This window comes from Lacerta agilis, chromosome 8 (assembly GCF_009819535.1).
Source record: "Lacerta agilis isolate rLacAgi1 chromosome 8, rLacAgi1.pri, whole genome shotgun sequence".
In the NCBI taxonomy this organism is placed as follows: domain Eukaryota; kingdom Metazoa; phylum Chordata; class Lepidosauria; order Squamata; family Lacertidae; genus Lacerta; species Lacerta agilis.
The window spans coordinates 6,794,839-6,808,527 of record NC_046319.1 but is presented as its reverse complement, the minus strand read 5'-3'; the positions used below and the strand labels follow the sequence as shown (position 1 = coordinate 6,808,527).

The following is a 13,689-nucleotide window of genomic DNA, read 5'->3' as shown; positions in this document are numbered from 1 at the left end:
TTCTCCTGTGTCATAATACAATCAAACATCAACATTAATGCAATATGTATGTGTGCTAACTGGTTTTGGTTCACTCTAATATGCTTGGCTTAACTGAGAAGTAAATCTCATAAAATTATAGTTGTGACAACTTGAAGAAAAACACATCCAAAAGCTTCTAGTTTTTTTAAAGTATGTTCAATGCATGCATGACCATGCGAACATACATTGTCACAACCCAGAAGTGGCTGGAAAAGGGGAACGTAACCCCCGTGCAAAACTGTCATTGCCTGCATTATGAAACAGTGGACTACAGAGTATACAAAAACACCTGAAATGAGCAGAAGCTCAGCTTGCCTGAACGCTGAACATACACACATTCCTTGGCGACCATTGGAGTTGGCAGATTGACACTTTGTCACTACTAAAAAGTTGGGGAGAGTTGTTCATTGCCAAAATCTTCTGTGTCACTTGCTGTTGCCAAACTGTGGAATACATGAGTTATATCTTGTTCCTTGGATGAAACTGCCCCAAAGAATAGGGAATGGAACTAGAAAAGGCAATAAAGGTTAACTGCAATGCATCAGCCAAAATCCTTGAAATACTGCACATATACATTAGGGCCAAATGAGATGTGATGGCAGCAGAGCAAGGTATTAAAACTATTTGCAGCCGAATCTCTAAAGTGGGAAGAGTGGCATGTCTTTAATGTACAGCAGGAGCTGGCAACAAGTTAAACCCTTAATATGCCTGAAATTCTTTCTATATAACTTACTCATTTCATCCAGCTGTATGGGAGAGAGAGACTTCTGTAAACTATTTGCTTATTTTTCTCTTCCATCCACATCCCTTCTCCCCTTTATGTTGTCTTTATGTTGGTGGGCCTGAGCAGAATTGTCTTTCCATCAGTCTTATGTAAGCCCCTCTAGGAATAGTGGGGTTAAAATGCTTTAAATGATAGACTTTTTCTTGTGGTGAGATTCCACAACTAGAAATAATATCCACTGGAATAAATAAGGGTGGTTTTTTGGGGCGGGCGGGGCAGGAGGGTCCAGCTCTCCCACTCAGCCTCAATTTATCAGCCTGCACTCTAGAGAAGTACCATATTTGGTTGCTCTTCTGTCATGTTCGTTTTAGCATTAATGTATACAAATTTTGACCAAGATCCAAAAAGCTACAAGAAGTTCCATGTGTCTGGGCATCCTTTTACTCTTCCTTTGCCAGGCAGCCCCCCATACCACATGCTATTATGCTGCCTTTAAAAAACAAATGTGACGTATGTATATGGTTGGGGTCTGTTTGCAGGAGCAGTTGACTCCCACTGCGTCCATGAAATATCTAAAAGTACCCTTTTCAATCCTAACCTTTTCTCTGCTACCAAAATGGCTGGGTGTAGGAAGGGTCTGCTGAATTCCAAGAAGGCCTAAATTATTTTTCCTCAATGTAAACAAAAAAGTTAAGCAACTTAAGGCTTATGGAATAGATAATCTTTCATTATAAACTACAGTTGCTCTTGGGAGGGACAAAATACTGTTTCATGCAGTAATCAATAGGCCCTCTACTATTCAGCTGTTGATCCTACATACCCTGCGTATTTTGCAAAGTGGTTTGTGCATCTGTTTTCTATAGGCTTGGCACCTCTTGGGATATCATTGCCAAATTCTGCACCAGGGTTTTTGAACTGTGGGCAGCTGTCTTCCATCAATGCTGGAATGCTGGGTGCCACTTGATTCATGATGGTGAACCAAAATGTCACTTTGGTGTGACTTACCCCATTTTGGGGCATAGGTCTGGTCACTTTTCAAAATATAATTGCCAAATTCATTATGACTGTTTCCCAGGTGGGGGCATAAGTCTTTGGTGACATTTAAATGCTGGACACCATTTTGAATCAAGATGATGGACCAAAACATGACCTCACCTGATTTTGGGGGTGAAAACACAAATTACACTTTCCATTTAAAAATCACAATGTTTTGGGGTTTCTAAAAATTCCCAGGCAGCAACAGGCACTGCCTGCTAGCAATGGAATGAATACTTTTGCATAGGGTGGAACACTTCTGAATGGAGCACTACAAACATAACAAATTACCAATTTAATCCCAACAGAAATGTTTTCTTTTTTGGGAGTGTCAAGCTCACTTCACTTTTACAAACCATTTCTATATGTCTTCAGCTTTTACCTTATAATCCGGATCAAGTGACACTGCTTCTTCCTCCGTAATGGTGAAGCCATTTGCTGTAGCTGTGGCTGTTTCTGTCTTGCTAGTATTTCTGCTGGAGATTATGGGGTCTTTATTGCTTCTCTTTAGTGCAGGGTTCCTAAAATGCCACAGAATTGAAAGTGTTATGTGCCTTTCCATTCCAGCAAAACTCTTACTGCACAGCTACTCTGCAGCATTTGTGACTAGGACCTTTGTCAAGGTGGATCTCATACTTTTCTTGTCAGGCCTCTCCCACTGCTGCCTATTTTTTGCAGCAGTGGAGGGTATCCTTAATGTGATTATATGTACCCTTCTCTGGAGCAGGAGGCTGGTATGATTTGATAGCTGTTCCCTCACTTTCAAGGGAGGGGATAGATTATTTACAGTCCAGCGACATTTTGTCTTAAGGAAGGAAGCAGGTACTTGCTCGTCACCATGTGTAGAGAACAAGCTACAAAGTGGTCACAGGTATGGTTCCTTATGTCAAATACGACAGAAAAGGCACCACTGGCAATGAAGAGGCTGGGAGCTTTGGAAAACAAGCAGCTACTGGCATAGAGCTAATGATACTCTGTTCGCAAAGCTAGGTATCTGTGGTAACATTTTGCCCACTTTCCTACATGTGTCAGTCCTAGTTAATTTGCTTTAGAGCAGCTTACCACAAGGACAGCAATGATAATTAGAAATAGAATTGAAATAAAGTTTCTGGGCACAGCTATGCCTACCAACTTTCCCCACTCCAATCTAAGCTCTATGGCAGGGGTGGAAAAGCTGTGACCCTCCAGGAGTTGCTGGACTACAGCTCCCAACATCACTTCCTCCCATGAAGGCTGGGGGGAATTGGAAGTCCAGCAACATCTGCAGGGCCATGGGTTCCAGGCTCCCGCTCTATGGGGTGTTGCCAAAGCTTGTAAGTCAGGTTCTCTTGTACACCCACTGAACAATTACAATTACTAAATTATCAGGTGATAATGCTAACCTCCTTTGAAAGAGGACACAGAAACAACCCATTTGAGGACAGCAATGAGTGACATGGAAACAGTTTTTTGGTGGTTCAAAGACAGAAGACATACAGAAGTTTCCATGGACTCTGTGGGTAGGGCTGGGAAACATCACAGTCTGAGCTTGGAGAACCCTGTCAATCATTATAGATAAATACAGAGCCAGGTGAACCAGTTGACTCGCTAGAAGGCAGCTTCCTATGTTCTTAAATGTATATACCGGTATGTTGTGTACATTAGCTAGGAATACATAAGCACATAGGAATGGGTGCCCACGTACTTCCCCCCCCCTTAGACTTCAATTCAATCGTGAAGGATTTCAAGTGCCCCCCCCTCAGGATTTGGGATTCTATTCAGCATGTGAACAAAACCTGAGAAATGTACAATAGCCTACAAATGTTGCTTTGACAACTGACAAGGGCAATTAGTGCATTATTTATTTCAACTTGTATGCTGCTTCATATAAATATGCCCAAAGCAGCTTACAATACAACAAATATGCAAATCAGCACATCATTGCAGTAACCTGCAAACACTAGGTCATATCAATACATAATATGACAACCCATATTATTCACTCTGATAGTTTATTTTACAATGATTTGAAATGTTATACAGTATTAGCATTAAAATGTATTAGTTAATATCAATCAAACATAATAAGCATTCCAATACAGCCACATAGTAACAATAATAAAACCAACACAACATCACAACATCCACTGCATGGCAGTACTATACCAACTGGTTCCAGTTACAGGTACTGGTGTAAAACTTGTGACTAACAACAGAAATTAACAGACAAAAAACTATTTCCTCCAAAATAATTCTGTCCTTCAAACTTGAAATGGTTCCATAATTTCCCCTAACTAGCACCCAGTTTCCATGGCTCAGCAAATCTTAACTGTGAGCAAATGCAAAAGCACAATTTGTATCCTCTTCTGAATTTAAAGAGACCTCACCTGGCTTCATCTGAAGGCCAAATGACTCATTACTTTCCATGCCTCTTTGCATCATAACCAGCAGAATTTATTTTAAAGAATATGTTTTGCATCAGTTGGAGGAGCTGATAATCCATCCAATTAGAGAAGGTGCAGGGGAGAGTTCAACCCTTTCTACCTAGGCTGAGGAAAATCCCTCAGCTATAGCTAGTATTTGCTTTGGGGGGGAGGACACACCATTGGTGCCCAAGGGGAATTCCCCTCCCACCACAATGCAACTGCCAGCTTTAGAATTGGGATTTTCCTCAGGACCACAGCAGAGGAGGAATTCCTCCTTCACACCTACTCTGATTCTGTGGGTTATCAGTCCCTCCAATTGATGGAAATGATTTATTTATTTTAAACCCTCTACCAAAGACTAATGTAACATCAACTGTAGTTTGGTCTTGAAGTCTAGCATTTTGCAAGCATTAAGTTATTTAAAAATCAGTTACCTTTTCTGGCATTGCGAAAGCAAAGGTGATTCATGAGACTGTGTCCTGCCTTCAGTATCTGCCAAGGTAGCCAAAACGAAACTGGCTTCTATGAGCATATCCTCAATGCTGAAAACAACTGGCCTATATATGTAAGAATAAGGTTGAGCTGAGAGCTACAGGCACATATAAGAATAGGTTGCGTATCCATACATCTATACAGAAAAGTGATGTGGCTACTGATGCTGCCCTCTGCTCTTAAAAAGAGTTACTAAAATATTATTTGGCTTCATCTTGTAGCATTACAGAACACAGTTAATACCCCCCCCCCAAAAAAAAACCCCAACAACCAATGAGCTTAAGCACTCTTAGCTGTGTGTTAGATTCTGGGACGTGTTTATGTTGCCATATGATGAGCAATTTATATTCCATAACTTCAATATAAATTTGGTTGAGCATTTACATGTGAAATGCATGTTCACTGCTAGTTTAACAAGTTTAAGTAATCTTAATTACAAGAGTAGCATTTATGGAAGTTCAAAGGAAAGCTGATACTAAAATGCTATATACCAAAGTACCCATCAACCTACTTTCCAGAAACATCAAGATGAATAGAGACTGGAGCAGTGATGGCTTCTGCAAATGTCAGAAGTCCCTAAGTGCAAGTGAAAGATGTCAGTTAGCTCAAATATGACACACTATGCAACGCGGGTGGCGCTGTGGTCTAAACCACTGAGCCCATGGCTTGCTGATCAGAAGGTTCGAATCCCCGCAATGGAGTGAGCTCCCATTGCTCGGTCCCAACTCCTGCCAACCTAGCAGTTCGAAAGCACGTCAAAGTGCAAGTAGATAAATAGGTACTGCTCCGACGGGAAGGTAAACGGCGTTTCCGTGTGCTGCTCTGGTTTCGCCATAAGCGGCTTAGTCATGCTAGCCACATGACCCGGAAGCTGTACGCTGGCTCCCTCGGCCAGTAAAGCGAGATGAGCGCCGCAACCCCAGAGTCGTCCGCGACTGGACCTAATGGTCAGGGGTCCCTTTACCTTTACCTTTATGAAGCATTAGCTTCTTGTTTTACATTTGTGTTACAATCTATTACGTATAGGACAACTAGCTATTATTTTATTACTTGACCATGGGCAACTTGGAGGCTTCCAACTGACCAATGACAGCAATAGGATGTTAGATTACTAGGATGCTTGATCTGATCCAGAAGGACTGTTATGTCTACTGCGCTTAGAGAAGCCAGTGTTTGACAGTAATTTCCCCATTATTTCACCACCCCCAATGCCCTTCAGCAAACCACCTAAACAAGACTTTGAAGCAGGTGCTTATGGAAGAGCATAACTGTGTAATACATCAAGGAAATATAATTAGCAATATTACCCTTAGCTCTTTAAGGCAAAATGTGACTTCAGTGTCTACTCCAACCTGAAAGTATTCAAATTCTTCTGGATTGATATGTATCTCAGTGTGCATTGCCTTTGCAAAATCTGTTCAAAATCGTGACAATGGCAGAAATTAAAAACAATGAAGCCCCAACCATAACAAATGTATTCAAGCCTTTGAAAATTGAACATTAATCATTTTTAGCGAATATTCGTTCTGATCCAATGTAAGAGAGACATCCAGATACTGGTTGACCTCCTCCTCCTGTTCCCCACCTCCATGGCAGAGCCATGTGATGTGACTTTGAAGACCTAGGCTGGCTCAGCAGGCTTTGCCCCATGACTGAACCATAACAGTGAGTAAAGACACTGAAGGAAAAAATGTTAAAGAAACAGAAAATGGGAGCCTCCTTTGAGAAGACCTGGCACAGATGGGTGATCATAACAGAAGTCATTATGTGACCATTTTTACACAGCAAAGCAACCTAAAGGAAGGTTGGAGCTGGATGCCTCCCTCATCCTGGACCAGACACAACATTTGCAGAAAGTGACCAATGTTTCATTCTCTGTCCAGTGAGAGGGAAGCATCCAGTTATGGGACTTAACCAATCCTACCTCCTCTTGCAAGAAGGCTGAAGGCAGCTGTTAGTTAAGGGCAGCACCTTTTTTTCTAGGAAAAAAGGTGCCAGAACTGTCCCATCAGTGCTCCTCCCTCCCTCGCGTACCCCACTGCACGGCCTGCAAGCCCTTCCGCAGTGGGCTGTTGCTGTGCTCACATTTTTCTTGTCTTCAAGCAGGTGGCACTGATTGTAACAATGATTTCCAGAGTAGCCACCCTGTTCACCTGCAGCACCACATGTTTTTGGTGGCAGAGGCTGTGAACCATGGCAGAAATGGCCACCACAAACAAGCCTCTGCCCACAGAAAGCATCCAACTGAAGACACACTGAGGAAACTATCGGAGGGTGAGGAGGAGGATTACCTTTTTCTCCCTTGAAAAGTACCATACATAGAAAGTCTCTCTTCCAACTTCCTCCTTGAGCTCTTTCTCATTACCACTTTCAGATATTTTCAAAGCTCAAATTAATTATACTTCCAGTATTTACCCAAATCCTTTGGAAAAGCAAAGTGTGTACACTGGTGTACTTTCTTTCGGGGGGGGGGGATTGAGAAATAGCCAGACAGAGGGGATAGCAACCATGCCATTTACCGGTACTCCAAATGTGCCTACGGATCTAAAAATGTTGACAAACCCCAGATAGATAATACATTTATGCCAGCCAGGCAGATATTTCAAAATGGACTCCTTTTTTAGTATATGTGAGCAGAAATAATAGGTTATAACTTAGCTGAAACAGCCTAATGTGGGGGGTGTTGATATATTCCAGGGGTGTCCAACCAGTAGATTGTGATCTACCAATAGATCCCTGGCTGATCCTGGTAGATAGTGGGATCCTTATCATGTACAAAAAGTTATGGGGGGAGCTTAAAAAACTGTGCAATCCAATGACAATGGGTAGATCACTGCCATTTTTTTTAATACTGGGAGTAGATCACAGTCTCTTCAGATACAGGTAGGTAGCCGTGTTGGTTTGCCATAGTCAAAACAAAAATAAATAAATAAATAAATATCCTTCCAGTAGCACCTTAGAGGCCAACTAAGTTTGTTCATACCAAGAACAAACTTAGTTGGTCTCTAAGGTGCTACTGGAAGGATTTTTTAATTTTTTATTTTGTTTAGTCTCTTCAGAGTTGGACATGCCTGATATCAATTTCTGGCATTAATTGACTTCTAGTACTTACTTATTGCTTATAAGTAAACAAGAACACAGAATGCAATCACAACTTCACAGATCCTTACTGGATTTTTAAAAAGTTACCCTTCTGTTATTCTGGAATGTTATAAAATTCTGATGGTTACATTAAAAAATACCAACATATTTCTTTGCCATGATTGCTAAATAATAATTTTAGGTCATATAATGTACAACATACTTTTCCTGATATAACATTATTGTATTCTGAACATTCTTAATTATCACTTTATTGACTTATTTCTTAGCCATACAATGAAAGTTCAATTCTTACCCATTTCCTCGTCAGTGTAAGTCTTGAAACAAACTTTTACTGGAGTTACAGCTACAGTTACTTCATATTGACAGGTTGGAAAATGAATCAGTATATCAGACAGCTGCCTGAGAAGTTTAAAAGGGTAATAGTTTTTCATATTACAAATAGCTCTCTATGCTTTTCATGAGTAGTAAAAATTGGCAGCTCAGTCTCACTTAATCCATAGCATATTGCTATTCCTTTTATCTAACTTTGGCTAATTTATTTCCTTGTTCAATCTGTTCTCTTGAGATTGGGGAATCATCACAATAGTGTCTAAGGGAGGAATGGAGAATATGAGGGCCTCCAGATATTGTTTGTTTGTTTGTTTTAAAGATTGTGAAACTCCCTTTAACAGGAGGCTAGGCTGCAGGCAAATACAGGCATTTGACCATTAACTGACTATTATGGAAGGGTCTTCTGTGGTTGGGCGTTGTACTTTTTGTGTATGGGTGCTTTTAAATAGTTTTAAGTGCTTTCAGTACTTTTTAAAAAGAGGGTTACTCAGTGCTTTTTTCTGGAAGAAATGCCACAACAACAAAAAGAGATGCTGAAACTGCATACCCTTGAGTACCCCCTGAAAAAAGCACTGGGGCTACTTATGGATTAGTTTAAATATATATATTTATTGTGTATTTTAGTTGTATCGGTTTTATTTTATGCTTTGAGCTGCCTTGGGTCCTGCACTGAGAGAAAGGCGCTATATATAGAGAGGGGGGGGGGAAGTGCTTTGTGTCTGTCTGTTTGCTCATTCTCTATGAACACAAGTCAACTCTTGAGACAGCATCACCTGATGTGGCATAAGAGTTTCTGAGATGAAGGTAGCACTCTTTGTCAATGTTTGGATGCTAGCTGCCATTTTGAATCAAGATGGCAGACCAAAACGTGACTTGGGTTGACTTCATCTGAATTTTGGTGTGACTGGTCCAAACTCACAAACTGCACCATCCATTTTTAAAATCGCAACATCATTTAGTTTTTTAAAATACTTGGGCAGCACCAGGCACTCATCACTAGTAATATATTTTAAAATTAGGTGTGCTGGTAATATGTTAACTCTATTACCTTGATTGAATCTTCATTGCATTGGGGCACAAATGCTTTGCAAACACAGCTTGCAAAGGTTCACATTCTTGAAATGCTAAGTTATGAGTTTTCACAACACCTGAGGAGAGAGGATAAGGATGGAAATGAGCAAGCCTGCATATTAGCACTGTAAATCTCCAACAGTTTTGACTTCACCCCTGAAGGCACACTCTTCCACTGGATGCCAACCAATAGTGCCCTCTGGTGGGCACTGAATGCTCAACATCTTTTTAATAAAAAGTACTGTATGTGTAAGGTTCTCTTTGGAGTTAAGAAACAGAGTATTACTTTGACTAGGCCATTTTGTTACATACTGTATCCTTAACAACAATTATTAATGCAATAACGGAAGCACATCATTTTTTTTCTACAATGTGGAAAAGATTCACCTGTATTTTTCTGTCTATAAGATGCCCCCTATTTGGGGGGACTCCGATTTAAGAAAATGGAAAGAAATCTATCAGTGTATAAGATGCCCCCAAATTTTGGACATTATTTTTTAGGAAAAAACCTAGTCTTATACACAGAAAAATACAGTATTTCCAGAGGTTCAGCCATTTTAGTCTGTTAAGTAAAACATTTTACAGCTAAAATGTTTTAAGGCTGCTAATGAATTTATTTTGGCCTGAGCTTTGATGGACTTGAGTACACATATTTTTTATTATGTACTTTATTAATTTATTTGTGCTGGAACCTGAAAACTTATTCTGGGGATATCAGTTGTTGTTTTGGAAAGTTCCAGGTCTAAGAAATGCAAGTCCAAAGTTTGTAAGCAAACAGAACTAAGTTGTGTTATTGTTTGGATCCTGGCCTAGAATTAAATTTTTTTTAAACCTGCCTTTCAGCCCATAAGACTTAAAACATAATGTGCCAACTACTGACCTACCATGTTTGCAGAAAAGCTGAAAAACAACATGGCAGTCATTAAAGTTTGCATAGATGTTGCATTTCTCTATGTTCCTTTCCACTGTGTTTAAGCACCGAAATATAGGCAGGACAGCCTGAGAATTTTTTTAAAAGAAAGAATTAATGCAGAGATCAGAGCAAAACTAGCCCTTAAAAAACAAGCTTATATATGGTAAAAAGTTTGGATACTAGCATTTAAATAAACAGGATTAAATAAAAGTTAATTACTGTATATTCTGGCGTATAAGACTACTTTTTAATCCAGGAAAATCTTCTCAAAAGTCGGGGGTCGTCTTATACGCCGGGGGTGGAGAATCTGCGGTCTAGTATATCTCAAACTCTATATCTTAACTGGAAAAGTTGGGGGTCGTCTTATACGTCCAGTCGTCTTATACGCCAGAAAATACGGTAGGTAGTACACAAGGAAGACCTAAATGGGCGTGCTAGTTTTGGATAGCAATATTTGTTATTATTGTGTACTAATAATGTTGGGAAACAAAATACATTTTTAAAACATTCTAGCAGCTTCAATAGAAACAATTTATTACTGGAAGAAAAACTACACATAGTTCAAAAACTATTTTTAGTGGAAAGTTGTGTTTTGTCAAATCCCACCAACACATCACAATACAGCAAATAGAACTGTGGTTTTGTGGTATAAAATACTATAGATTTTCTCATCTATAGAGACTTACCTTTATTACTAATTTGTATGCAAGGTGTGTCTGATTTTTATTCAAACCCAATTCAGGCATATTTCTACAGGAATAGTGCTGAAAGAACATGGATGAAAAAAAGATACAGGCATAGGCTGACTGAGAAGAATTCACTGACCTGAGGGAAAGCTATGAATAGACAAAATCAGCATGAAATTACAACTTGAAATCACAAACAAAACGTTTATCATACGGCAGTATTTACGGTATAAGGTGGTGTCTATGTGTCCACCGTGTATTTTTATAGTAGTGTCCAAAAAATGTATTTCTTGCATAGATTGGTTCATTGTTAGGTTGATGATGGGGTGAAAGTCATTGAATGTCTGGTGGAAGGTGTCTCTAAGGTGCTACTGGAAGGAATTTTTTATTATTATTATTTTGTTTTGACTATGGCAGATCAACACGGCTACCTACATGTAACTAAAGTTTTCTAGACACTGTGCAGATACTGAATTTGATGTTAAAGAGGACCCTTTTCATCTGTAGATCTTTGTAGCTATGTGTATATATATATGTGATATGTGTACGTTTGCACTTAATATTAATTTTAAACATTAATATTTAATTAATATTTATTATCATTATTAGTATATGTATATGCAATTTGTATATGTAGATAATAAACACCATGCTTTTAACCTTGCTACCCCTTACACCTGGAATTTACTGAGACAACAGGTGTGTGATGCCGCTTCTCATACTTCAAATCTCTACTCAAACCCATCTTTTGTCTTTGTACCCTACATAGCAATCCTCCTGGAATTCCTCCTGGCTATTGCTATTCCTAGGATGCCTTGGCAGGAGGATCCCTAGCTCTAAACATGTTTCAAAATATGCTATATTTTTTTGGGGGGGGGGGAATTTTATTGTTGTATTCCATTGTACCGCATTGTGTTGTATTTTCTCAGTTTAATTTGTTATATATACACATTGCATTTCCTATTTTGTAAACTATTGTGTAAAACTGTCTTAAGTGTTCCATATTCATTTTTCTAAATTTTGAATGTGTACTTACTCCTTTTTCAGTAGGATCAAACCAAAATTCATCACTGATACGTGCTATGGCATGTATGGCCCTTCCAAATACTGTAGAGGAGATTTTGAAAAAGGCATTAGTGTTGTCACATTTCAATATGCAATGTGATCTTATATGTGTTGGTTCAGAAGTAAACCCAACTGGGTACCGTAAGTGGGCATGCTGACTTGCTGGGAATAAGTCACCTTGAGCAAAACAGGACTTACTTCTGAACAGACCATTAGCTATATAAGAAACCCAAAATAAATCAGGGTCACTAAGAGAAAGCACCTGAATCAGAAACAAACAAAAAGGAGAAACACAGAGATTAAGACCCAACTAATGCTATTATGGAGTGGAATGAGTGAGAAACACTCATTTTCCCATTAGAACTCTTAATGAAAGCATTCAGCCTGTTCACTTTAATTCCCAGCATGTGCATCCTTTATAAGCTTGCCCTACCATACTCTACAGTAAAGCCAGGAAACTGAAATATTGGCGTCAACGATTGATGCGATAATTAAAGGCTGGAATTTTGATTGCAAGTTCAAGAATAGGAGGTAGCTTTTAGCTTGGATCGTTTAATTTGGAGCAGAAAGATGTGACTACCTGCATCCAATATTTAAACAGGCTCCAGGACCTTCTTCTGCAGCCCCATTTTTAAAATTCAAAATGGAAGTTTAATTACCACTTCACAGCAGGGCATCCATCTCATAATTTGTACTGATTTGTTAGTCCCTGCGACACGACTGAGGTCATTCGTGTCTATTTACTTAATTTCTCGCCACTACTACCCTATCATTCAAAGCTTTAATTGACATGGCTCAAGATGCTCTTACAAATGCATCAGTGTGATTAACTCTGGGCTCAACCTGATATATTGCAATAAATGTTATACTATGTATCCAAAATATAGTAACATGGCAATATATGCATGTTATGTATATGTGTTTGTGTGTTGGTTAGTTGTTGGCATCCAGCTGTTTTTGCAGCACTTTTAGCATCACTGAAGTGACCTTCCCAGGGAGGGGAGTCCCTAAATCGCCAAGGACATGAGACAGTATATAAAATATGTATTTTAACACCAATGGCTTGATGCTAGTACAGTAGATGTCGGCCTCTGCCTATGTTCTGAACATACGTGCAAGTAAAATTCAGCACCAGCGACAAATGCCACACAATAGGCAATGCAAAAAAATAGCATATATTGAAAAGAAATACTGTAGTAAGGGCAAATTACTATCTGGTTGTATTTCAGTCCCTTCTTTCTACTCAGGGGCTCTATGGCAGGCATACAACTCCGCAAATTTTAAGAAAATATTTAACACTGTAACTGATCCAGTATGAGGCTATTTGAAATTTAACTTTTTGTAAACCAGAGATGCGCTCTAAAAATTTACAGAACCAAACTACTACATAAATGAAAAGTGCCTCAAAGGGATTCTGGCTTATGCGCCTGTTATTCTCTGCCTGCCTTGTGCGGTTTTTAATATATTGGACTTTACATTTCAGGAGCGGTATTATTCATAATTGCCTCAGCTGGAAACTCTACTCCCATTTTAGGGCGGGGGTGGGGGAACTCGGCCTAGCTAAACTTTTATTTTATTTTATTTTTATTTTTCGCATCTCTAAGCAGCTGAAGGATTCCAAAAGCGGAAACGTGGGAGAATAGCGTGGGATTTAATGGACACTGTTTCTGCGGCGTCTCGTGCGGCACGCGGGATAAGGATAAGAGTCTGAGGGACCCAAAATGATGACTATTGTTAACGTTCGCAATTTCTGTCACCATCCGGGGCGGCGCTACCTCGAACACCCGCAGCCCCGAGGCCGCACTTCATGGCGAGGCGGCGGCGACCGCAAAAAGGGGAGCA

General features: G+C 39.6%; 1 protein-coding gene across 5 annotated transcripts; it reads right to left on the bottom strand.

Moving 5' to 3' along the window:
• Positions 1-281: 281 nt before the first annotated feature.
• Positions 282-13,672, bottom strand: RAD9B (RAD9 checkpoint clamp component B). 5 transcript variants are annotated; one of them, XM_033159235.1, is made up of 11 exons: positions 13,605-13,665; positions 11,819-11,889; positions 10,783-10,932; positions 10,068-10,182; positions 9,161-9,260; positions 8,075-8,181; positions 5,985-6,091; positions 5,189-5,253; positions 4,620-4,742; positions 2,163-2,301; positions 284-529 (listed from the first exon to the last, which is right to left on the bottom strand). In XM_033159235.1, the coding sequence occupies exons 1-11, from the start codon at positions 13,654-13,656 to the stop codon at positions 404-406; spliced, it is 1,155 nt and encodes a 384-aa protein (XP_033015126.1). In that variant the 5' UTR covers positions 13,657-13,665; the 3' UTR covers positions 284-403. The 5 variants fall into 5 exon arrangements, with proteins under 5 accessions (XP_033015128.1, XP_033015126.1, XP_033015131.1 ...); XM_033159236.1 differs by having other exon boundaries at positions 285-529; positions 13,623-13,672; XM_033159237.1 differs by lacking the exon at positions 4,620-4,742 and having other exon boundaries at positions 282-529.
• Positions 13,673-13,689: the final 17 nt, after the last annotated feature.